General features: G+C 38.0%; 2 protein-coding genes across 2 annotated transcripts in view; both read right to left on the bottom strand.

Annotated features, from left to right (window-relative positions):
- LOC107582942 (uncharacterized) overlaps positions 1–3231 on the bottom strand; it is an 11677-nt gene extending 8446 nt beyond the window's left edge. Inside the window, exons 1-4 of the mRNA XM_016268967.1 lie at positions 3138–3231; positions 1587–1740; positions 883–1081; positions 552–702 (exon numbers count right to left, since the gene is read on the bottom strand). Coding sequence (XP_016124453.1) covers positions 552–702; positions 883–1081; positions 1587–1740; positions 3138–3231 — 598 coding nt within the window. The remainder of the gene's footprint in view (positions 1–551; positions 703–882; positions 1082–1586; positions 1741–3137) is intronic.
- Positions 3232–5624: 2393 nt separating this feature from the next.
- Positions 5625–25114, bottom strand: part of LOC107582941 (sodium/potassium/calcium exchanger 4-like) — a 54663-nt gene continuing 35173 nt past the window's right edge. Inside the window, exons 4-16 of the mRNA XM_016268966.1 lie at positions 23608–23692; positions 23413–23516; positions 21890–21964; positions 15352–15377; positions 15216–15269; positions 13807–13952; positions 12349–12518; positions 11278–11425; positions 8592–8758; positions 8141–8255; positions 7924–8036; positions 7768–7833; positions 5625–6101 (exon numbers count right to left, since the gene is read on the bottom strand). Coding sequence (XP_016124452.1) covers positions 5949–6101; positions 7768–7833; positions 7924–8036; positions 8141–8255; positions 8592–8758; positions 11278–11425; positions 12349–12518; positions 13807–13952; positions 15216–15269; positions 15352–15377; positions 21890–21964; positions 23413–23516; positions 23608–23692 — 1422 coding nt within the window. The 3' untranslated portion in view covers positions 5625–5948. The remainder of the gene's footprint in view (positions 6102–7767; positions 7834–7923; positions 8037–8140; positions 8256–8591; positions 8759–11277; positions 11426–12348; positions 12519–13806; positions 13953–15215; positions 15270–15351; positions 15378–21889; positions 21965–23412; positions 23517–23607; positions 23693–25114) is intronic.

The following is a 25114-nucleotide window of genomic DNA, read 5'->3' as shown; positions in this document are numbered from 1 at the left end:
ATTTTCATTTTTGGGTGAACTATTCCTTTAAATGAAATAAAGCCGAATAAAATAAAATAAAATAAAATAAAATATAGATGAAAAACTTAAACTTACTTTATTTCAGTCAGTTCCCAAGGAAATGTTTATAATTTTAAGTACTATAATTACTAAAATTTAAAATAAAATACATCCAAATAGAAATATTACAAAAATCACTGAAACTTAAACTAAAATAAAAACTGAAAGTAGAAAAATAAATGTTAATTCAAAATATAATAGCACTATAATAGCATATAAACAATACAAAAACACAGCTAATCAAATCAAGTGCAATTTATTAAGAAAAATATAGCATAACATTTTTCAAGCAAAAAGTTTTTTTTAAAGCGCTTATTTAAACGGCTAAAACAATAGATATTAAAAATAGATAAACTGAATAACTGTTCATTTGAGGGGAACTGACAAATTGATCTATTGAAAATCACCTTAAGACCATTCAAAGGTTGTATATGATTAGTGAGAATTATTTTTTTTATTATTATTTCTTTTTTATATAAATAAGTACATACTAGGGTCTCCAATATGGACAGGGCCTCCATGTGCCAGTGGGATCCCGTGTGTGCTTTGAGCCGCATTGTCCAGCTTGTCTTCTGGTACAGGTCTCATGCTCACCACCATCGGACAGTGAAACTGACCTGCTCTAATACAAGCTACTGAGGTCTGCAAACACAAAGCAAAACAAAACAAAAACAGGCATAAGCACTCTGACCTAAAGGATGTTCCATCTGGTCATTTTTTCAATTTCAAAACAGGGAAAACATCTGACACAAGCAAAATCAAGTAATACGCTGTAGGCGCTACTGCACACGGATGTAATCCAGGCCCGAGGTGTTTACTGACCTTGTACATGCTGACATTTTTACCCTGTTCCACATTTCTCACTGGAACCCCAGCGGCCTTCAAGGCTGATTCAAAACCAAAACTACAGCCTAGGTAGAATGTAACCATGTCCTGAAGTTGAGGAGTGTAAGAGGATAAACTAGCGACCTTCTTCATCAGCACACCGTTCTCAAACACACAGTACTCTGGACAGTCCTCCCTGAGAGAAAGACAGGACAAGGCATAAGTTAAATAAAATCATTTTTGAAAATGTTGGTAACCAAACAGTTGACAGTAGCTATTGACTTTGGGGGAAAAAAGCATGGAAGTCTACGGTCAACTCTTTGGTTACAAACATTCTTCAAAATATATTCTTTTGTGTTTAACAGAAAGAAACTCATACAGGTTTGGAACAATATAAGGGGAAATAAATGATGATGGAATTTTTATTTTTGGGTGAACTATCCCTTCAAGGGTTGTCCAGCCCTTTTTCCCCCTAGTTTACCTCTGGGTGTAATTATTAAATGGCAAGATGGCATCAGAACACTTTATAGTCAAAAAAATTAATCTTTTACAGCTGTCTGACTAAAGATAATCTGTAAAGGAACAGCCTCCTATTTTCCCACCACTTATTTACTCAGTGGTTGGTGAATAAAATAAAAAATAAAATAAAATAAGGAGAAGGGGCTTCATTTCTGTTAGTGAACACTTTGGTGTGAAGATACCTGATGTCAGATCCTGTGGCGAGGGGGCCACAGCTCCATTCTCCACATTTGCTCCTGTACAGCAGCGGTAGGGGGCTACTGTTAGCTCTGCAAAACGCCTCAAAGTCATCAGCAAGATCCTTGTGCAAGATCACCACATTAGCCTGTTGATATCCTGTCAGTAAACATACAGCAATATTGTCTGTGAGATCTTGCAGCTGTCTTCATGCTTGCAGACTTAAATAAAATCTTTAAAAATGTTTTGCAGATTAAGGATTTACAATTTGGTACGTAAAAAATGTCCTAAATGATATCGAAAATTTGGATCCAATCCTAGTCCCATAAAAAGATCCTACTGGAACAACGAACTGAAGTTTCAGCTTTCAGTTTATACAGTGCAGTTATATTTGACACTTTCATAACTCATGTTTTATTTATTTAGAGTTGGTTCAAAATTGCATTCGAAATATTAGCATTCCTTTAGGGTTTTTGGAGAGAGCAATCCAGCTTAGATGCCAAAGTCTCAAAAGAGTGAAGGTTCACAGTGTCCTAATGCAGTAGTCACATGTTATTTCTGAGGCTGGGCACTATATGCAGAAAGTTCTGACACAACCACTTATTTACTCAGTGGTTGGTGAATAAAATAAAAAATAAAATAAAATAAGGAGAAGGGGCTTCATTTCTGTTAGTGAACACTTTGGTGTGAAGATACCTGATGTCAGATCCTGTGGTGAGGGGGCCACAGCTCCATTCTCCACATTTGCTCCTGTACAGCAGCGGTAGGGGGCTACTGTTAGCTCTGCAAAACGCCTCAAAGTCATCAGCAAGATCCTTGTGCAAGATCACCACATTAGCCTGTTGATATCCTGTCAGTAAACATACAGTAATATTGTCTGTGAGATCTTGCAGCTGTCTTCATGCTTGCAGACTTAAATAAAATCTTTAAAAATGTTTTGCAGATTAAGGATTTACAATTTGGTACGTAAAAAATGTCCTAAATGATATCGAAAATTTGGATCCAATCCTAGTCCCATAAAAAGATCCTACTGGAACAACGAACTGAAGTTTCAGCTTTCAGTTTATACAGTGCAGTTATATTTGACACTTTCATAACTCATGTTTTATTTATTTAGAGTTGGTTCAAAATTGCATTCGAAATATTAGCATTCCTTTAGGGTTTTTGGAGAGAGCAATCCAGCTTAGATGCCAAAGTCTCAAAAGAGTGAAGGTTCACAGTGTCCTAATGCAGTAGTCACATGTTATTTCTGAGGCTGGGCACTATATGCAGAAAGTTCTGACACAAATGATTTAAATGATTAATTTATTCTACCTCGTTTACAGAAAGCGAATACTGTAAATTCACTCAATGCATTCACTGATCAATATACTGCATAATTAGAATTCTCAGTTTGAAAGTTAATAAAACATGAATCCACCAGTATAAATCATATTCTTCTGTCAAGTTGGAATGTGCTTGGCTCAAGCAAAAATTAAATCATAACATCAACACAAGATTTACAGTGTATTTCCTAAACATACCATGGCATCTAATCATAATTTCACCCTTCATACCTGCAGCGATACCAGAGGTGTTCTTAATATCCCGACTCTGCAGCCGAATAATGCTCCGCAGAGCACTGGGAGACAGACTCTCTGACTGCCACATGCTAAATCCTGTGATTTATGGCAGCCTGACACTTTAAAGTCCAGCTGGTTAATGATTTTAAGCTGATGTAACCCACTGCTGTAAATGTTAATGCATAATTTTAAAAATGTTTTGCAGATTAAGGATTTACAATTTGGTACGTAAAAAATGTCCTAAATGATATCGAAAATTTGGATCCAATCCTAGTCCCATAAAAAGATCCTACTGGAACAACGAACTGAAGTTTCAGCTTTCAGTTTATACAGTGCAGTTATATTTGACACTTTCATAACTCATGTTTTATTTATTTAGAGTTGGTTCAAAATTGCATTCGAAATATTAGCATTCCTTTAGGGTTTTTGGAGAGAGCAATACAGCTTAGATGCCAAAGTCTCAAAAGAGTGAAGGTTCACAGTGTCCTAATGCAGTAGTCACATGTTATTTCTGAGGCTGGGCACTATATGCAGAAAGTTCTGACACGAATGATTTAAATGATTAATTTATTCTACCTCGTTTACAGAAAGCGAATACTGTAAATTCACTCAATGCATTCACTGATCAATATACTGCATAATTAGAATTCTCAGTTTGAAAGTTAATAAAACATGAATCCACCAGTATAAATCATATTCTTCTGTCAAGTTGGAATGTGCTTGGCTCAAGCAAAAATTAAATCATAACATCAACACAAGATTTACAGTGTATTTCCTAAACATACCATGGCATCTAATCATAATTTCACCCTTCATACCTGCAGCGATACCAGAGGTGTTCTTAATATCCTGACTCTGCAGCCGAATAATGCTCCGCAGAGCACTGGGAGACAGACTCTCTGACTGCCACATGCTAAATCCTGTGCTTTATGGCAGCCTGACACTTTAAAGTCCAGCTGGTTAATGATTTTAAGCTGATGTAACCCACTGCTGTAAATGTTAATGCATAAAGGTGCATAGTAACTAAAACCAAACCATTTGTAAATCATACCTGGCTTCATCTTTGCTCGGGTGCTGTACTTCAGGCCTTTCAAAAAAAAAAAAAAAAAAAAAAAAAACCTTATTACCACAATACAAAAAAAAAAAAAATCATACAATAATAAAAACGATCAAAACATTTCCATGGCCGCATAACAAAATCTCAATCCTATTACTGTAATGCAAAAAATATCATTAAAATTTAAAATTTGCTAATGCTAATTTAAATATATTTTATTACAGTATGCACAAATTAATATGAAGTCCGCATATTACAGCTATGAGAATCCAGGTTTGAAAATGTGCTTAAATTTTATGAAAATAAATGTTGCAATGCAGATAAACCTTAAAAGGTCTTTAAACTTAATTTCCTTGCACAATCTAATTTATTTTTCTTTTGATTTTGGAATGAAATATGACCTGGGCACATTTTCTTGAGATTCATCCTAGTAGGAACATTGACGTGAGCTCACAAAGCTTTTGCCCTGCTTTAAAAATGGCTTCTTTGTGTCAAATCATGCATTACAGACAAACGGTAATAAATATCCAGAGAGGGAGGGTTAGGTTGCATTGGAAATAAAGAAAAAGTGGCCGCTTTGGTCACGTATGTAAATTCACCCTCACCTCCCATCATCTGTTAGGAAGCACTGGTTCAAACAGTGATGTTATATTTACATATAAACTAACCCCAAAAAAACTCTTCGATTTGTAGAATGTTTGCAAAATCCAGGAACTCTGTTTGGGATGTCATCAGTATGTGTTTGTAATATCAAAGCAGCCACAGTTGTCCGTCATCGTCCATAGTGAGAAACAAGCAAAGAGCGGTCCTGAGGGCCTTCAGCTCTGGTCTGAACGAGAGGTGAGGGGCAGCTTTTGATATGTGCTTTATGATTGGTTCCATTCACTGGTTAATGCAGATTGGAATAATTAAGGGGAAACCAAAACGTGTCCAATTTTAGAGCTTCTGTTTCCATGTGTTAGAAGCTGGTCCACTCGCTGACCTCTCCGATGGGCACCTGCCGGAAGCTCTCAGCAGGAATTATATGGTCCAGCTCATAAGGATTTCATAACTGCTCACCCCTGCCACACGATCCATACAGAAAATGCTTCACATCTGCTATGCGTCTTATTTCAACAGTTTTCTTGTGTGAAACCAGCTGCGAGAATCACTTTCTTGCCCGAGGACAGTCATTTCATGTCAGTTCCATCTTTTTATAGCGCCACATCATTGACGAACTTTCATTTGTCCATTCTGGAGGAAATTAATTAATATGATATAGATGTTTTATGCCACATATAAAGTGCATTATGTTCATGTTATACGTTGTCTCAAGGGAATACAGAAATGAGAAAATGTAGATTGCTAATGCATACAGGAATGAGCAGCATTCTTTGTCATTGCCGTGTGTGTGTGCAGTTTGTGATGTAAGTGTACACTTTGAATCCTTCTGCTCTGAACAAGACATTTACGGGCTGCATTGTGATTGTCCAAGGTTCAGAAGTGGAAGAATATCCAGTTATAAAGAGAGCTGCCAAAGAGAATTTAATTTCCTGGAATTGATGGAGAAAGTTGCGAGTCAACGGTATTCTGAGAAATGCAGTTCTTCCATCTGAGCCACAGTGGTTTGAATGTGCAGCGGGAGACAGTGGTTTTCTTCAACAGTAGGGAGTTTAAAGAGAGAGGAAACAGCAGAATAATTGGTGATTTTGGTTGCAGGTTTATCCTCCGGAGGTATTTTGGTTCAAAGCCCATGGAAATCATCTAGCCTAGACACCTTCTAGGCACATGGGCAGGTTGACGAAAGTGAAGACATTGTATTCGATCAAGACGGAAAAGCAGAGGAAGATGGCATACAGAACAAGCACGTATATGCCCAGCTTAAAGTCCAACCTCCACTTGTTCACATGGATCCCCAGCACCTGAAAGTGGACAAACAAAATAATTCGTAGGAAGCCAGAGAAAATAATCTTTTATACACTGTATGGACACCTAAACAATCGTAATCTCTAGCTTCTGCTAACTGTCGTACGCACGTTCATGAGAGAGCGGTGTTCCAGTGGATGACGTAGGACGTAAGCTCCGGTGAGAATATGCTAGTCTTCGTAAGCTCCGGTGAGAATATGCTAGTCTCGTGAGAACCAAGTTTTGTTTACAGCAAAGGTCTTTACAAATCCTCATTTTGTACTTCTAATTCATGACCAGTGTTTTTTTTGCTCTCTCCACTACATTTCCTCGTTTGTCATTTCTGCATTTGTTACCGTGGTCGCCTATGTTCTATGTCATCTGCTGGAAAGCCACTCTCTCGTGAATGCATGTACGACATTTAGCGGAAGCTAGAGATTACGGTTTATAAAGTTTTAAATATGGATATTTTTCTTACACAAACGCATTGATTCGCTTCAGAAAGCCTTTATTAACCCCCCAGAGGTGTGTGGAGCACTATTTATGATGGATGGATGCACTTTATTGGACTTCTATTGGACTATTGAATATCAGCCCTCATTCACTGCCATTATAAAGCTTGAAGAGCCAGGAAATTTTTTAATATAACTCAGATTGAATTCGAAGAAAGTCTAGGATGGCTTGAGAAATCATAGGTGGATATTTTTCTTACACAAACGCATTGATTCGCTTCAGAAAGCCTTTATTAACCCCCCAGAGGTGTGTGGAGCACTATTTATGATGGATGGATGCACTTTATTGGACTTCTATTGGACTATTGAATATCAGCCCTCATTCACTGCCATTATAAAGCTTGAAGAGCCAGGAAATTTTTAAATATAACTCAGATTGAATTCGAAGAAAGTCTAGGATGGCTTGAGAAATCATGGGGTAATTTTTATTTTTGGGTGAACTATCCCTTTAAGGAGGGATGAAAAAATGTGATTTTCCTCCTTCTACTCTATACTTACATTCAGTGGCTGTTTAAAAAAATTATTTGTAAAGAGCTTCTAATCCTGCAGACGCTGCTGCGTTCTACTCACCTACATATTTGGACTAGAGATCAACCTATATATCAGTTTGAGCGATGAATGGTATTAGAGTATAACAATAATGTGAGAGCATATGGACAAATTATACATACATGCCATTTAAAAAAAATATTAAAAAGTTGATTTTATTTTATCTTTTTTTCTCTCTCCCTTTCTTGTTTTGTAAATTGATATATAAATATTACATTTATATGAATTATCCAATATATATCTATCCAATAACTATTTGTACATTTCATATGACAATAAAAAATTTTAAAATTTTAAGTCATTATTAATTTTGTAATAAATATTCACGACTTTTTAATATTTGAAATCAGGCTACACTGGATTGGATGAACATAAACTGTTAATGAAATGTTTAAAAAGAAGTTAGAAGTTTGAATCAGTCTGAAACACTGCCCTGTATAAATTAAAAGAATTTATACATTTGTATGTAAGCAAAATATAACCAAACCAAATCTATATACACTCAGCTATAGAATTTTTGTAGACGTTTTGTCTTCAGTGGAATTAGAGGTTCTAACTAAAACTAAAAAGGGGTGTCCATGTATTGTATTTCTGAAGTGAATTGTCTTTTACATTTACTCACAGTTAAAGCCACCGAACCCAGCAGCAGAACAACGGAGTAAATCAGTCCTCTACTGTTGATTTTAATCTAAATAGGACACAAAAAAAGAAAGGTAATTTTACGGTCTTTGTGGAATTGTGTGTGCGTGTATGTTTGAGGAGTGACAAAGACAGATACCACAGAGCCGTAGTTGACAGCCATTGTCTGGATGCCCCAGGGAACGCCAAGTCCAACCAGGATATCAAAGACGTTACTGCCAATCGTGTTGGAGACAGCCATGTCCCCCAGGCCTGAGCACACAGACACAAAGCCAAATCTGGAAAGTCAGCTCAACATGGATGAAAGATAAGCAAAGGTAGAAAAACCAAGAAAATTAAACAAAGGAGAGCTCTACCTTGTCGTGCAACAATGAGACTGGCTATGCAGTCGGGAACACTGGTGCCAGCAGCCAGGAAAGTTATACCCATAATGACATCTGGGATTCCAAGTGAGTATCCAGCGATTGTGACCTGCACACAGCAACCCACATGAATGAGCCTCAATGAAATGCTTATAGGAATAGTGATGTAACATGCCTGCAAGCAGAATGACCTAAAATAAGCAAAATTCAAAGAAATTGTGTCAAAACAAAGACGATTTCAAACTGACGTCCAAGGACCCCCAGGGACTGCTAGGGGGCTAATAAAAAGATTTTACAAAATTTACTATGGCAGTCACAGTTAAGATTCAAGATTTTAAATATTGTATAAACAATTCATTATTAAGTATGATATTTAATAAATTGAATAATGCAGGGGGAAAAAGACATGAAAAATGCTTACATACACAAAGATACTGAAACTCACCATCCACACCATGACGTAGGAGAAGATGGCGATCCACAGTGTAGAGAGGAAGAAGGACAGCATGAAGAAGCGCTCCCACCGTGGTTTGGCACAGTTGGGTATCGTGAAGAACAGCAATACCATAATGGGCCAGGAAATGAAAAACTTCACTTTATCCTTTGTGCCCCCTACAGTCACATGGCACAGCATGTCAGTAATTAGCCCTCCAAAAAAACTTCTCTTTATGGCATTAAGTTGACCATCCAATCCTAGCTCATAGCTCAGATGAAAGCAGAGCTCACAAGAAAACACATGAGAAATACCCATGCAGTGCATAATATTAAAGGGGTCATATGATGCTAAAAAATAACATTTAGTGTATTTAGTGTAATGAAATGTGTTTATGCAGTTTAAGGTTCAAAAAACACATTATTTTCCACAGTGTACATTATTGTTTCTCCTCTATGCCCCGCCTTTCTGAAACGCGTTGATTTTTACAAAGCTCATCGGTCTGAAAAGCGAGGTGTGCTCTGATTGGCCAGCTATCCAGTGCGTTGTGATTGGTCAAATACCTCAAGCGTGTGGCGGAAATGTTACGCCCCTTACCATACTGTGATGCCGTGTCCTGGTGCGATGAGACAACACCAATAAAACCCATTATAAACGAGGCATTTGTAGCATCCAGTGGGGACATAATTACTGATTATAATGACTTTTTTACAAGTTGCGTTGCATCGCGCCGCGTAAACAAAACCATGTCTGCATTTGTGATCGGAGAAACGACAAACAATAAGCTCTACTCACTGCTCAAAACATCTGAATATTTGGTTTGAACTGTTCTGGAACAGTGTTGTAAATACAACTTAACCACTGATTTCTAGTTGTGTCCTCTTTTGGAAGACCAAACAAAGTAGTTTCGCTTTCACAACAAAACACACAGTGCCTTCACGACATGGCGGCGGCGGCGGCAACAACAACAATACTACAGCGAGAATAAAAGTTACGCCTTCTTTCTTTGCGTGTACATTTGGGTGGTGTTATGCAAATCTTCCCACATCGTGACGTAGACATGTGGGGGCGTGTTTAAACGAGGCGTTTTAGGAGGGCGTGGATGAGTCTTAACTTTTATAAAGAATATCTCTTTGGGTTTGAGACTTTAGTCTTTGCAACTTTAGGGATCTTATCTATTCACGAACAGCTTGTAACACTCCAAAGAGAAAGGAAAACTTGAAATCTTTAAGGCACTCCAAACACAGGCAGTGAATACAATAAAAAAGCTATAATCTCAACAAAACAAGAGATCCATAACAAAAGTGATCCCTTCATGTGATTTTCTCACAATAGTTTTACTCTGAACAGACTGAACAATGTGGTACCAAGAACATTTACAAATTGATCAATCAATACAGACCAAAAATAAACAAACAAATAAATATTTGAAAATACTGTGAATGTGACCAATGTGATTTCATTGTGGGCAGGACTTATTATACTCATAACTGACAAAAACAGATGAACATGGAAGTTCAACATTTCCAAGACTTTTACAGTTTTTCCTTTACAGTCTTATGCTCACCAAGGCTACATTTATGTAATCACAAATACAGTCAAATTAGACATTTTAAAATATTATTACAATTTAAAACAGCTTTCTATTTTAATATACATTAACATGTAATTTATTCCTGTGGTGACAAATATTGAAAAACATTCTAATATGCTGATTTGGTTCTCAAGAAACATTTCTTATTATTATCAATGTTGTGTTGCATAATATGTCATGATTGGAAACAGTGGTAAATTTTTCAGGATGCATGATAAATAAAGTTCAAAAGCATTTATTTGAACTAGAAGTCTTCTGTAATATTGTAAAAAAAAAAAAGAAATCATACTGACATACATACAAACACACGCACAAATATTTCCATTACTTACTTGAATCCAGATCTAGATATCCCAATTTTAAAATACCCTGATATTTCTATTTTTAATATCACCACAGGGACCTTGCTGGTTAGGACACAGTGTAAGAACTATGTGAATAGGTCCACTATACTATGACTTCAGATGCACTGATGTCACTACATGCGGTTAACGAGCCAATGTGCTAATGTGTGAGAAAGTGAAACTGCCTCACCAGGCAAGACGAAGGGAGATGACAGCTCACTCTCTGGCTCCTCAGTGAGTTTGTCCTCCGCTACGTTGCCATTTTCTATGGTGTCAGCTTTCTTATCAGCCACCAACACTGCATCCACCCCATTGGCCATCTTCACCATCCGCTGCTGCTGTATGAGGGGCAGCGAGCAAAAACTGCTTCATAATTCACTCTTATCCATTTCCTCACAAACCCACACTTTTCTGTTAAGCTAATTAGAATTTTTCCCCACTAGTATGATGCTCATTTTCTGAAACACTTGGGTGTTCGAAATAACATGAGTGAGTAAATAAGGACACATTTTTTTCATTTCTGGGTGTACTATCCCTTAAAATGTTATATTGATGAAACTGGCAACCTTTTGTGTCAAAGTACTAACAGTTTAACCTGATATTTCTATTTTTAATATCACCACAGGGACCTTGCTGGTTAGGACACAGTGTAAGAACTATGTGAATAGGTCCACTATACTATGACTTCAGATGCACTGATGTCACTACATGCGGTTAACGAGCCAATGTGCTAATGTGTGAGAAAGTGAAACTGCCTCACCAGGCAAGACGAAGGGAGATGACAGCTCACTCTCTGGCTCCTCAGTGAGTTTGTCCTCCGCTACGTTGCCATTTTCTATGGTGTCAGCTTTCTTATCAGCCACCAACACTGCATCCACCCCATTGGCCATCTTCACCATCCGCTGCTGCTGTATGAGGGGCAGCGAGCAAAAACTGCTTCATAATTCACTCTTATCCATTTCCTCACAAACCCACGCTTTTCTGTTAAGCTAATTAGAATTTTTCCCCACTAGTATGATGCTCATTTTCTGAAACACTTGGGTGTTCGAAATAACATGAGTGAGTAAATAAGGACACATTTTTTTCATTTCTGGGTGTACTATCCCTTAAAATGTTATATTGATGAAACTGGCAACCTTTTGTGTCAAAGTACTAACAGTTTATCACCATTCCCAGTCTCAATTCTCTTAACTAGCTGACATGTCACCATCAAATTCCTCAACAGTCTTTGTAACAGGGGTTTGAATTTCTAACACAATTCTTTGAACGCCAGCGTGTGGATATTTATAGAAACAGTTTAATCAGCCTCACACCCAGAACTAGGCTACCTGACGTGAGAACTCCACAGTGCTGAGTTAGCCAACAAAGACTGGCCCATAAGCTCCGGCTTGAACTCCGGCTTATAATCAAGTCTCCGGATTCCCAGTGTTAAATATGCTCTATTATAACCGGATCGTGCAGACTCTGAATTCTCAACAGATGAGCCACATTTGAAGAGCTTGTAAAATAGCTGAACACATCTGCAACTCTAATCTGTTGAATTCAACAGGAATCAGTGTTCACAACCCATTTGACTTCTGTATTGGGACATTTTCCAAGCGAAAGATGATGTTCGAAAAAGGAACAATAAGTAAGATGGGGATTCAAATTTTATCCATCAGGAACTGAATGTATTGTGAAAAGTTCGCTAGATACTGTAGTTTGTGAAGGGGATGCGTTTTTGTCCATACAATGGAACAAAATGGGGTCCAAAACAAGACTGAACTCAATTGACTTTCATTAAATGGACCAAAAAATTATTACCGTTCACTCAGCTAGTGTATTTTCTTACCTCATTGATGATAAGTCGACTTGCCATGCGCAGACGTGTCTTGGGCCCAAAGTGGTTGGTGATCATGACCCTGAGGCCGGCCTCGGGGAACCGATAATGCGGAGGGCTTGAATTTATCATCTCGTCCACCATCACAACAGAGCCCCTAGTGTACTCTTTACTGGGCTTTACTGCGGACACGGAGGGAAAATTTTTTGTAAGTGCACCTATACATTGTACTCATGCTCAATACGTGCAGCATATTGTACTCATGCTCAATACGTGCAGCATATTGTACTCATGCTCAATACGTGCAGCATATTGTACTCATGCTCAATACGTGCAGCATATTGTACTCATGCTCAATACGTGCAGCATGTACAGTATTTGTTCATAAAACACACACATAACTGTCAAACCTGCCCTAAGAGACCAAAAATAAATAAATTCTCACAACAACTGCGCACAGAAACCAGCAGGACTGTAAACGCACACACTCAAAAGAAAAAGGATGTGTCACAATTTTCAATCTAAAGTCCTATTTGTCAGTGAGAGACTGATTCCTGCTGGGATACACTGTAGGCCCACCTCTCAGCGCCTCAGGATACTGTCAGAAACCATCGACACACAGAATACTGACATGAAATGAAATCCTCAACTATCCCGCAGATTACTGCAGGACACCACAGGAAGAGCTCTATTGCCAATACACTATTAACTACATATAGACAAACACATTCACAATATTAAAGTAATATTCTTGGTTAAATCTAACTTGAAGGTAGAATGAGTGATTTCTATGCCTCAAGTGCTAATTAAATGGCAAAAAAACTTCTTTTTTTTCTCTGTGGGACATCATGCATTGATAAACTGTACACAATGACACCAGGAACATTCTCAATTCTGATTTAATGTTGTGATGTTATGTTACCATATCTGTATTTCACTTGCCTTTGTCCTTGGCAGATATCTTTACAAAACCTCAATTGAATGCATGAATGCAAACCTTATCAATCAGACAGTGACAGATACTATTTTGTAAACGAGTGGAAGGCTGTATCACTGATTCTGAGAGAAAGACATGAACACACACACACACACAGAGAGAGAGAGAGAGAGAGCACTGCAGGATGAGACAGGAGCTAGGGCAGATTTAGTAAGGCTAAACAGACAGGCTTCAGCAGGGGGGTGACAGAGAGCGCCACGCAGCACAACGGTTAGAGCTGCACTACAGGACACCACGCTCTGAAACAGAAAGTGCACCGCAGTTATTCAGCAAGGAAGCAAAGTGTCAGCCTCTCATAAGAGATGTCAGATGGCTACGCTTTCAGTAAGTGCTGTTGGCGTAGGTTTTACAAACAGCAGAAATACAGATAGTAGAGTGGAATTCATTTAAAGAGAACAAGATCTGACTTTGTTGCAAGCGGCAGAGGGTTAGTCGCTACTAGCCCACGAGGAAGCCTGTCTAGTTACCCTTACCTGGTCTGAGTAACGGCCATGATGGATCATCCCAAAACTGATCATAACATGTATTACCATCCTCCATCTCGCTGATGACCGTATTACCATTGGTGACACTCTTGTCTTCCTTCCCCGAAAAGTAGTTCTGCATGCTAGTGTTAAACCTTTAAAAAAAATGTTTTTTAAAAAACACACACAAACTGATTTCTCAGGCAAAAAAGCTCAATTGTCTATTGTCAATAGTGTAGTGATTTATGAAGCACAGCTCACACAGAAGTTACTTTCAAACCAAGCAGCTTTCTGTTGTTCGATATGGCAAATTACCAACTTGAACAAAATCTGCATGGGGAAATCTTTGACTCGTCACACAAAAATCCTGATTGTGTAAAATCCTATTGAAATGACTGCACCTTTATTTAGCACATCGAAGTACCATGTAGTTCTATGTTGTCACTTTACTAAAATTTAAAAGTCCCCTGAAATGCTTAGAAACACGCAGCGTTACTCTATGTGTTAACGTCATTTTAACTGAAACAGGAAGACAGGGCGGGACATATCAAGCAGCCCCACCCCTTTTTAAAATAGCCAATAGCGTTCGTTTATATCACAGCTTGGGCTAGAGCCGTTGAGCTCCGTAAAGCTGCATTTAACAGGGTATGCCAGCAACAATCTCATCTATATTGCTATAAAATATAGCATTCTGTGTAGAATTCAAATAGCTCCGATACATTTTGTGGTCTGCGCCGACTCGCGCATGTGATCCGCTCCATGCTATCGTGTCTCTGGACCGGAGCAGAGGGTGTGTGCGGAGCGGTGGTTAGCGTGACAGCGTGAAACCAGACTTCTTTTTTTCCTCAATGGAAAGCATATTTACACTGTTTGAATCGTTCCCCGTCACTGTACAGAAAATACTAATTCTGTGGACAAGTGACCAATTTCAGCCGCGGCTTCAGCGTCTATTTTATAGTGTAGGGGGCGGGCTGCTAGAATTCGGATTCTAGAGAGCATTTGATTGGACAGAAAGTTTGATGAGACGCTGAAGTACGATGTGACGTCAGTAAAAAATCGGAAGTGACGAACTGCAAGCTTTGCATGCTTACATCTTTTAAATGCGAATTTTGTCACTGTTTTGGAGCACACTGCCTTATAGATAACCTTAAGACTAACATATTGATAATAAACACCCCAAAAACTTTAATTTTGATTTCATGGGGACAGTATAGTCAGTCAGTATAAAAATACCAGCAAAGACTCAATATTAAACACTTATTTCATACCACAGCAATAAACATTTCAATAACACACTCCTTTATTTAAAATGTCAAATATTAATGGAAAACATGATAATTTAAAAAACGTAAGGCTAAATAGTTTGAACTAAAATAAATGTTTAAATAAATGAGTATACAAAACGAAGGTGGACTCACTTCATGATGATAATGTAGCCAACATACATGACAATCAGTATCAGACTCTCCCACCTGCAGAGACAGAGGAGGAGAAAGACAATCATGTGTCTGCCTTCAACCAATCAGAATAGAATATACTCAGATGTTCACTTACCACAAAATCTTTTCATCATAAATAAACTGAAAGAAAAGTGCAGAGTGTGTAAATAGTCATGGAGTGGCAGCAGATTACATGCTCTATAGAGCTCATCAGTGACAACCCAGTATTTTCTTCATGATTTCCTTCAGATTTTTTTTTTTTAAAAAGGTGTTTAATAAAGACTTGAACCAAACCAACGAGCCCCATTATGAACAAACTTTTTTGTTGTTGCTTTTTAAAAGAAAGATTGACAAAGATACAAGTATTGTCTTTATATCTGTGTATTAAAAGGGATAGTTCACTCAAAATTGAAAATGTTGTCATTAATTCTTATGTTGTTCCAAACCTGTAAGACCTTCGTTCATTTTCAGAACACACAGTAAGATATTTTTGATGAAATCCAAGAGCTTTCTGACCCTGCATAGGCAGCAACACAACTACCACGTTCAAGGCCCAGAAAGGTAGTAAAAACATCGTTAAAATAGTCGATGTAACATCAGTGCTTCAACCTTAATTTTATGAAGCTACGAGAATACTTTTTGTGCGCAAAGAAAAAAAAATTTCTTCTCTTCTGTGTCAGTCTTCGGCACCAGTTCACAAGAGTACCATGACACATGTGTGCATCTGCCAGGGAGTCTACAGATATGACCAAGTTAAATTCGTCGTCACATGTGGTTGCCGCTCCTTCATCGGATCCGCCGGCCGTTCTCAACCCCGACTCTAGCCCGGCCTCAGCTCATGCTAAGCCGCGGCTTCTGCTCACGCTAGGCCGCCGTGTTTTTCATTGTGAAAGCGAAACTACTTTGTTTGATCTTCCAAAAGAGGACACGACTACAAATCAGTGGTTAAGTTGTATTTACAACACTGTTCCAGAAAAGTTTAACCCAAATATCCAGATGTGTGCAGCACATTTTATGGAGGACTGTTTCCTGATCCTGGTAGAGTAGACTACATTGCCGGCTGTTCTGACTCACAGACAGTCTGTAAGTACGTTTTCATTTAAAGGATTTGCCACTGATGATTCAAACGCAAGTTTTGGGCAGTGTAGAGTAGCACTTGTTGTTTGTCATTTCTCCGATCACAAATGCAGACAGGGTTTTATGTTTACGTGGCGCGATGTAATTATGTCCCCACTGGATGCAACAAATGCCTCGTTTGTAATTGGTTTTAATGTTTTTGTCTCGTCACTCCGGCCGGGACACGGCATCAACAGTATGATGAGGGGCGTAACATTTCCGTCTCACGCTTGAGGTATTCGGCCAATCACAATGCACTGGATAGCTGGCCAATCATAGCACACCTCGCTTTTCAGACCGATGAGCTTTGTAAAAATCGACGCGTTTCAAAAAGGCATAGAGGAGATACAATAATGTGGAAAATAATGTGTTTTTTTAACTTTAAACCGCATAAACACATTTCATTACACCAAATACACTAAATAATGTTCTTTTTAGCAGCATCATATGACCCCTTTAACTGAAAATAACAGGAGTGTGTCCATCTCACAAATGTAGAATCCGTCTCTGCAGTCATCTCAACCATCTAATTCCAGCAACAGGAAATAGACAAACTATTTTACCCGCAGAATTTTTTCTCTGGTGCTGTTTTGCGGTGTTAGTAAATTCACCACTTAATTTTGAGTTAAAATATGTTGTTGTAACTTGCGTTACAGCAAAAAGTAATATACTACTGTAATATTTTTACTTTTGTAATGCGTTACTCCCAACACTGATCGTGATACGTATCGTATCGTGATACGTATCGTATCGAGATATTGCTGGTGATTCACAGCCCTAGCCTGATTAAAACTTAAGTGACAAAAGTCTTTGAACTTTTACAAGAACTTGTGACGCATCGAAACGCGAGAATGATTCTTCTGATTTTACTACATTCAGCTTAAACAGCGATTGATAATGGATAGTGTATTTCTGGTATCAATGTGGCGCTGTTGAGGCTCGTGCTGTCTGTCTTTGTGAGAGACTTTCATGGAGAAATCAAATCAAATGATCGTAACGGCACACATAAAGAAACAGAATAAACATACTGAGATAAAAATTCTAAATGTTTAGTTTATTTATAGCATGATATAATTACATAACACACCATGACAAGGGGGCTATTTTACTGAATATTTTCACGATTACAAATGTTAAATTAATTTTAGTTCAACAAACAAGTAGTTAAGTATATTAAGTTACTTACATTTTAGACACAATATTGACTGTTTTGTTCTATTTCACCAACGAAAATAGTTCCAAACAAATATCAGAACAGAAGCACTGTACATTCTCCAAGCAACACTCGGCGTGGTGGCCTTTATAAAGGTAAATAACATCCTGGGGTAAATATTAAAAATATGCAGATTAATGTAAAACTGATAGAATACTGATGAAAATATTGCTTCCGAATAAATAGTTTGCACCACCAAAAATCTCAGTGATGCAGTGCTTTTGTGGGGATATTTTATATGGGATATTGTCTGCTGATATGAAAACTTCACTGTATATCATAATAATGAATAGCATTTTTGACAGCGATGATATTTTGTTTTCTTTTTACATTAAACACATTAAATACTACACTCATATATTTAACTCAGGTGCTGTCCATTTCTTCTGATCATCCTTGAGATGGTTCTACACCTTCATTGGCCAAGTACTGGGATATCCTGGACGAAAACCTTCTCTAGAGTGCTCAGGACCTCAGACTGGGCCTAAGGTTTACCTTCCAACAAGACAATGACCCTAAGCACACAGCTAAAATAATGAAGGAGTGGCTTCACAACAACTCTGTGACTGTTCTTGAATGGCCCAGCCAGAGTCCTGACTTAAACCCAATTGAGCATCTCTGGAGAGACCTAAAAATGGCTGTCCACCAACGTTTACCATCCAACCTGACAGAACTGGAGGATCTGCAAGGAGGAATGGCATATTAATAGGTATTAGATCAAAAGGGTGCTTCTACTAAATACTGAGCAAAGGGTCTGAATACTTAGGACCATGTGATATTTCAGTTTTTCTTTTTTAATAAATCTGCAAAAATGTCAACAATTCTGTGTTTTTCTGTCAATATGGGGTGCTGTGTGTACATTAATGAGGAAAAAATTAACTTAAATGATTTTAGCAAATGGCTGCAATATAACAAAGAGTGAAAAATTTAAGGGGGTCTGAATACTTTCCGTACCCACTGTAAATAGCCTAATTAACAGATTAACAAAACGAAAGGAAAAGACTGAGAGATAGGCTATGCTGCCGAGTTTGGTTCATATGCTATTTGTATGGCGCGGCGCTCTACGAAAGTCCATGGAAAGGAAACTGAGATGACAGAAATAAACACATTGCAGTTTCGAATGATCTGTATGACCAAAAATGACGGAGTATTTTTTTTGTTGTTTGTTTCCACTGTTCGATTGCGCCGGCGCCTCACGCACACACATACAACATTGCAAACGTTGCAGCCTGTTCATTATCAGAATAAAATACAGTCAACCAAACATATAGATACACTGTTTAATTTAAATAGTGCGTAGCCTACTGTGTAGTACAATCTGTGCCGATCAGCCTGAGCTCGGGCCAAACACACATTTGCTCATGTGACGAGGATGTTTTTAAGTGCGTTACGTAAGCTTGGTTTACATAATAAATACTAGTTTAGCATTCAAATACATCGCAAATATGGACACATTTATTTGGATTAATACCGAATGAGAGAGGTAGGCTGCACGAGAACGCCGTTTGCTTTCAGTTTAGCATTGAATTAGCCTAATTCATTTTGGCTAGTTTAGCAACTTATATTTTTCATTCCTGTTTTTTTCTGAAACCGTTCAAAATAGCCTATAGGCTAGGTATTGTGTTTATTGTTTGTACATGATAATATTTCGCTTTATTTACCAGTGTTATTTATGAATGTAATAATGCGATTTGTGCTTATATTTTTTTAACCTAAACTAGGCTACAACGTAACATTAATGTAGACCTACATACTAAATATGATTTCATATATTTTATGCTATATAGACCTACCACATTACACTCCACTGGATGTAGTATGAGCAGCAATAAACTACATTTTGGCATTTTATAATACTTCTGTGGATATTTTGGTGAAAGTAACTCAAAAGAAGTGTAACACATTACAATTCAGAGACAGTAATATTGTAATGTCACTAATTACTTTCAAAAGATAGTAACTAGTAATATATAATGTATTACAGTTAAGTAACGCTAAATCTGATCGCTAAACTGCAAGCTTACCAGTGTTTTCATAAAGCAAGCGTGTTTATCCACAGTGGAGAGAGAGCGCGAGCACATGGTTGCCAGGTTGACAAAGACAAGTAGCACACTTAGCAGATATTAGCAGCACACCCCGGTTGTGTTCCTCTGCGGCCAGATTAAACCTTGTTGTAGCCTATATATTATGCGCTATTCAGTATTTTTTAGAAACCTCGTACTTTTCTACTCAATTTTAAACGTTGTTCTTGTATTTAAATTAAGCGCGGTCCACTGCTGCACACGTGCCACAATATCGATACAGGGACAGCTGTACTCGTATCGTCAAATCTGTGACAATACATCGTCGTATCGATGTATCGAACACAGCACCCCGGTTGTGTTCCTCTGCGGCCAGATTAAACCTTGTTGTAGCCTATATATTATGCGCTATTCAGTATTTTTTAGAAACCTCGTACTTTTCTACTCAATTTTAAACGTTGTTCTTGTATTTAAATTAAGCGCGGTCCACTGCTGCACACGTGGCACAATATCGATACAGGGACAGCTGTATCGATACTCGTATCGTCAAATCTCTGTGACAATACATCATCGTATCGATGTATCGAACACAGCACTAAATCAGACTATTAGTCCTGTTAGGCAAGTAAAATTCTCCAGCCATTTTTCAGTAAACTTGCATGAACCCATTTAAAGTAGTTAGGAGGCTGGTCAGCGAGCTGTATTCTGCTATCGTAATTCTCTCGGATGACGCGGTAACTACAGCGGGGAAAAAATCTTCAGTCTGTCCAATGATTGTAAACAGTCACTGGGTCCGTCAGACTGGAGAAATTTTTGCAGTAATATGACCAAAAATATTTAAGACCCACTGAATCTGAATTCAAGACATTTTAAGGCCTTTTTTTTAGGAAAACTTTATTTAAGACATTTTAAGACTTTTTAAGGACCCGCGGCCACCCTGTCCTCTGCTTGGAAACAAGGCGCAGTGCATCTGGTTCTATGTCAGAACGCCAGCTCATGTGTCAGCAGCACCACACACGTGTCGTGGTACTCTTGTGAACGCATGTGAAGACTGACACGGAAGACAAGAAATGGTTGAATAAAGTCTCTTTTCTTCCTAAGTTTTCTTAGCGCACAAATTTTTTTCTCGTAGCTTCATAACATTACGGCTGAACCACTGATGTCACGTGGACTATTTTAATGATATTCTTACTTCCTTTTTGGAAGTTCAGCGAGCTGTATTCTGCTATCGTAATTCTCTCGGATGACGCGGTAACTACAGCGGGGAAAAAATCTTCAGTCTGTCCAATGATTGTAAACAGTCACTGGGTCCGTCAGACTGGAGAAATTTTTGCAGTAATATGACCAAAAATATTTAAGACCCACTGAATCTGAATTCAAGACATTTTAAGGCCTTTTTTTTAGGAAAACTTTATTTAAGACATTTTAAGACTTTTTAAGGACCCGCGGCCACCCTGTCCTCTGCTTGGAAACAAGGCGCAGTGCATCTGGTTCTATGTCAGAACGCCAGCTCATGTGTCAGCAGCACCACACACGTGTCGTGGTACTCTTGTGAACGCATGTGAAGACGTACTCTTGTGAACAGAAATGGTTGAATAAAGTCTCTTTTCTTCCTAAGTTTTCTTAGCGCACAAATTTTTTTCTCGTAGCTTCATAACATTACGGCTGAACCACTGATGTCACGTGGACTATTTTAATGATATTCTTACTTCCTTTTTGGAAGTAAGTGTTGCATTGCTCTCTATGCAGGGTCAGAAAGCTCTCGGATTTCATCAAAAATATGTGTTCTGAAGATGAATGAAGGTCTTATGGGTTTGGAACGACATGAGGGTGAGTAATTAATGACAGAATTTTCATTTTTTGGGTGAACTATCCCTTTAAGTATTTTATAAGGGCACAGCAAATACTGGAATCAAATCTGAAACTACAATACAAAATAAAGCAAAAAAGTAATTGATTTTCATAAAAAAAACATCTGAAGCGTATTGAATAATACTGAAGTGGGATCCTTTGACTTGGTTGCTGGGGTGTTCTTGGTGGTTACTGGCCCATTTAGAAATACTCTACTCCATAATGGCAACAACTTCTACAAGCACTACTGACTTTTCTTCATAAAAGCTTCTAAACCATTGTTTAACATCCTCAAAGCTCATGGTCCACCTATTTTGAAAGTATATTTTTATTTATTTTTTTATTGCTAATTATCAGTTTCTTTGTGGAGAAATTTAATGGGATTTTTACTTCTAGAACCTACTCTATTTTGACTCTTAGAAACCAAAGCTCATTAGATTAATGACACTTACTGCAATAAGGGCAACCACAGATAAAATGTAGTAGATTGAGTCTCTGAACACAGCAAACTTGGTGAGAAAAACAACCTAGTGGGAAAAGAGAAGATCTTTGTAAACACAGTTTTTTTTTTTTTGCTTTGTTAAATTTATCACGTCTACTGTACCCTCAAGTCATGCCATAAGCCACAACAAAAAAAGGTTTTATTTCTCAAAAGACAAAAATATCACAGCAGTGTGCTTTTAAAAAGGCCTTTCTTGGACCTCATTAGAGTAACCAAAGTATTTGCCTGCAAAGCCTATATTTAATGTGGTAGAACTTTCACTTTTTTTTTAGGGATGCTCCAATCCGCCTTTTTTGCCTCCGATACCGATTCCGATACCTAGGGTTTGGTATTGGCCGATACCGATTCCGATCCGATACCAGTGAAGTTTTTCCCCCTCATTTAAATAAATGTAGAATTTATACATAATGTGTGTGTGGAACTGATATATACTGATTATATACTCTGTGTGTGGAACTGATAATCATTCTTTCACAATCTACTAGATACAGACTACTTCATATAAAGAAAAATAAAATAAACAAATATGAAAAAATATAGGCCTATGTATATTTATAATCGATGACAAAAATGTATCATAAACTAGGTTAGTGGAAAATTCGGCAGCAAAAGTTATTCTAGAAAAATCAGTGCACAATAATTTTAGAAATCCAAACATTTTATATATATATATACACATTGTAAGCGCTTCGTGTTAAAAACTGCAAAGCACAAAGGGAAGAGAAATTGATGCGTAGTGTATTATATTATTATATCTGTGCAAAAGTTATTGAGCCTTTCTTTCAACAGTTTTCAATTTCAGTTACGTTAAAAACAATTTATAGTCTTTTCTACGCCCGTGTTTTGTTCACACAGACACCCAGTAGCAAGTAACAAAACAACATTAAACTCCGGCAAGAAGATAAAGTCCTTTTTGCAAAAGCATAGACATGTATTTACAAATCAAGTACAATGGGAACACAGAATGATCTTGGAGAGAGCTTTACCGAGCTGACTGCTGTAACCGAACGCGACCAGGGTTTAAAGGCTGAACGAATGACTGACAGCCACAGTGGAGAAAAGAGTTTGTGTGAACTTTAATGTAAGGACTTAAATATTCATATGTAGCTCACATTAAGCTATCGTATGGCTTCAGAAGTAACACAGAATAATTCGCGCAATCGAGAAAAAATAAATAAATTAATAATAAAAAATCTCGGATTTGGATCAGCTCTCACTGACCAATACCCGATCCGAGAAAAATGGCACTATCGGAGCCAATACCTGATATGAATATCGGATCAGCGCATCCCTAATTTTTTTAATGGAATATTTAAAAATAAACCATTGTTTGAAATGAGAGTAAGAAGGGAAAAAAACAATCCTGTTGATTAATTTTCACATTGCATTGCTCAGATGAAAACATGAAAAGGTCAAAAGTCACAGCAGATCCAAAGGAAGAGAGGTGTATACAGAGCTCAGAGAGATTCTCACCTGCCCTGCAAATATCCCACACACGCCGATGATGCACAGGATGTTGAACACGGCTGAGCCTACTATGGTACCCACCCCCACGTCTCCATGTGTTATGAACACACCTGCAAAACAAAGCAAGAGAGTCCTGATCCACAGCATCTGCTGACACATGACTAATAAATGCACATACAAGCACCTGTACGTGTGGCTTACCAATTATAGAGGCAAACAGCTCGGGGGCGGAGCTTCCAGCTGCCATGAAGGTTGCTCCTGCTACATCTTCACTCAGGTGCAGTTTCTGATGGATGGGAGGAACATACAGAATCACACAGAGGATGTGCGGAGGCCATAATTAAAAGGTCTAAATAGACACCGGAGATGTGCAAAACTGTAATTGGGTTGTTTGAATGACTAGCAGCTTTTAAAGGAACAGTTCACTCAAATGATTTTAGTCATTACTTTTTACTCTAAGAACTGGAAAAGAGCAGCATGAAGATAATGGTTTTATATTTTAATATTTTCCAATCGTAATTTCTTCCTGTGATAGCAATGTTACATTTTCAGTATCAATACTTTTTTTAATTAATTTGCTAATTTGCTATAAGTTTGATTGCATCATATAATAATTGCTATTAATAGTGTTCATCGGCTGTTTGATTACGTCTTTAATTGATTTTTCCGTACATTTCTGCCATATGTACATTAACTGACAGTCACCACTGATAAGCTACCACTAAATATTGTAGAAACTTAATTTGCTGAAAAGTTGCTTAGCAACGATGAAAAGCGCTATACAAATAAACTTGAATTGAATTGAATACTAATTGAATAAGTTTTTAGTGTCACATGATCCATCAGAAATCTTTCTAATATGCTAATTTGCTGCTGCAGTAAAATTTCAATTTTTGCTGCTTAAATAAAATAATCAAATCATCATCAGTTGAAAACGGTTTTTGTGTAAACATTTTTTTTCAGAATTCTTTTATGAATAGATGAATTTGATGATTTTTTAGTAACAAATATCAGTCTTTACTATAAATTTGATTAATTTAATGCATTTTTGTTGAATAAAAGCATTCATTTCTTGCAAAAAAAATAAATTGGAGGTGATTGTAACCCTCTTGGAATGGCAGAAGTCTGCCGGGGAAACATGGGCTCGAGGCTATACCGTGGACTTTACACATATGGGATCCACTTAGGCCTTACATATGGAACCCAGCCTTCTACCGGCCTGGCGCCGGACGCTCCGCCACGTCTGGCTGCCGAAGGGATGGAGAGCTCAACAGGGTCTACTATATGGACTCTCTGGAGTGGTTTTTGCAAGCCGACCCGAAGCCGGGGCCTCTCAGTGCTTCTACCCGTTTGAGGTGAGAACACAGGAGGATACCGGCTCCACACGAAGGCTATAGAATCTAGTGAATGTGTTAGGGGTCGCCCAGCCCGAGATGATCACATGAACACGAAGAGCTCTCCAAGAACGCACTGAACTCGTTCAGTCTTCTTCTCTCAGTAGAGTAGTCAGGAGCAGAACGATGTGATCGCTCGGCTCCGAAGCGAAAAGCTGAATATGCGCTGCATCTGCTGCCTACTTATACTCACACAGTGATCAGCGGCAGCTGGATGCAATAATCACATGCCAATGTGCATTGGCTCGTTTAGTTTACACTCAAAGTAGATTGGTCTCTCTAAGCGAGATCCCAATTTCGTCGGTCATCCGATG

The sequence above is a fragment of the Sinocyclocheilus grahami genome, unplaced genomic scaffold, assembly GCF_001515645.1.
Source record: "Sinocyclocheilus grahami isolate Dianchi unplaced genomic scaffold, SAMN03320097.WGS_v1.1 scaffold48.1, whole genome shotgun sequence".
NCBI classification, from domain to species: Eukaryota; Metazoa; Chordata; class Actinopteri; order Cypriniformes; family Cyprinidae; genus Sinocyclocheilus; species Sinocyclocheilus grahami.
Note: the sequence above shows the minus strand (reverse complement) of the source record. Positions and strands in the feature narration are given on the sequence as shown.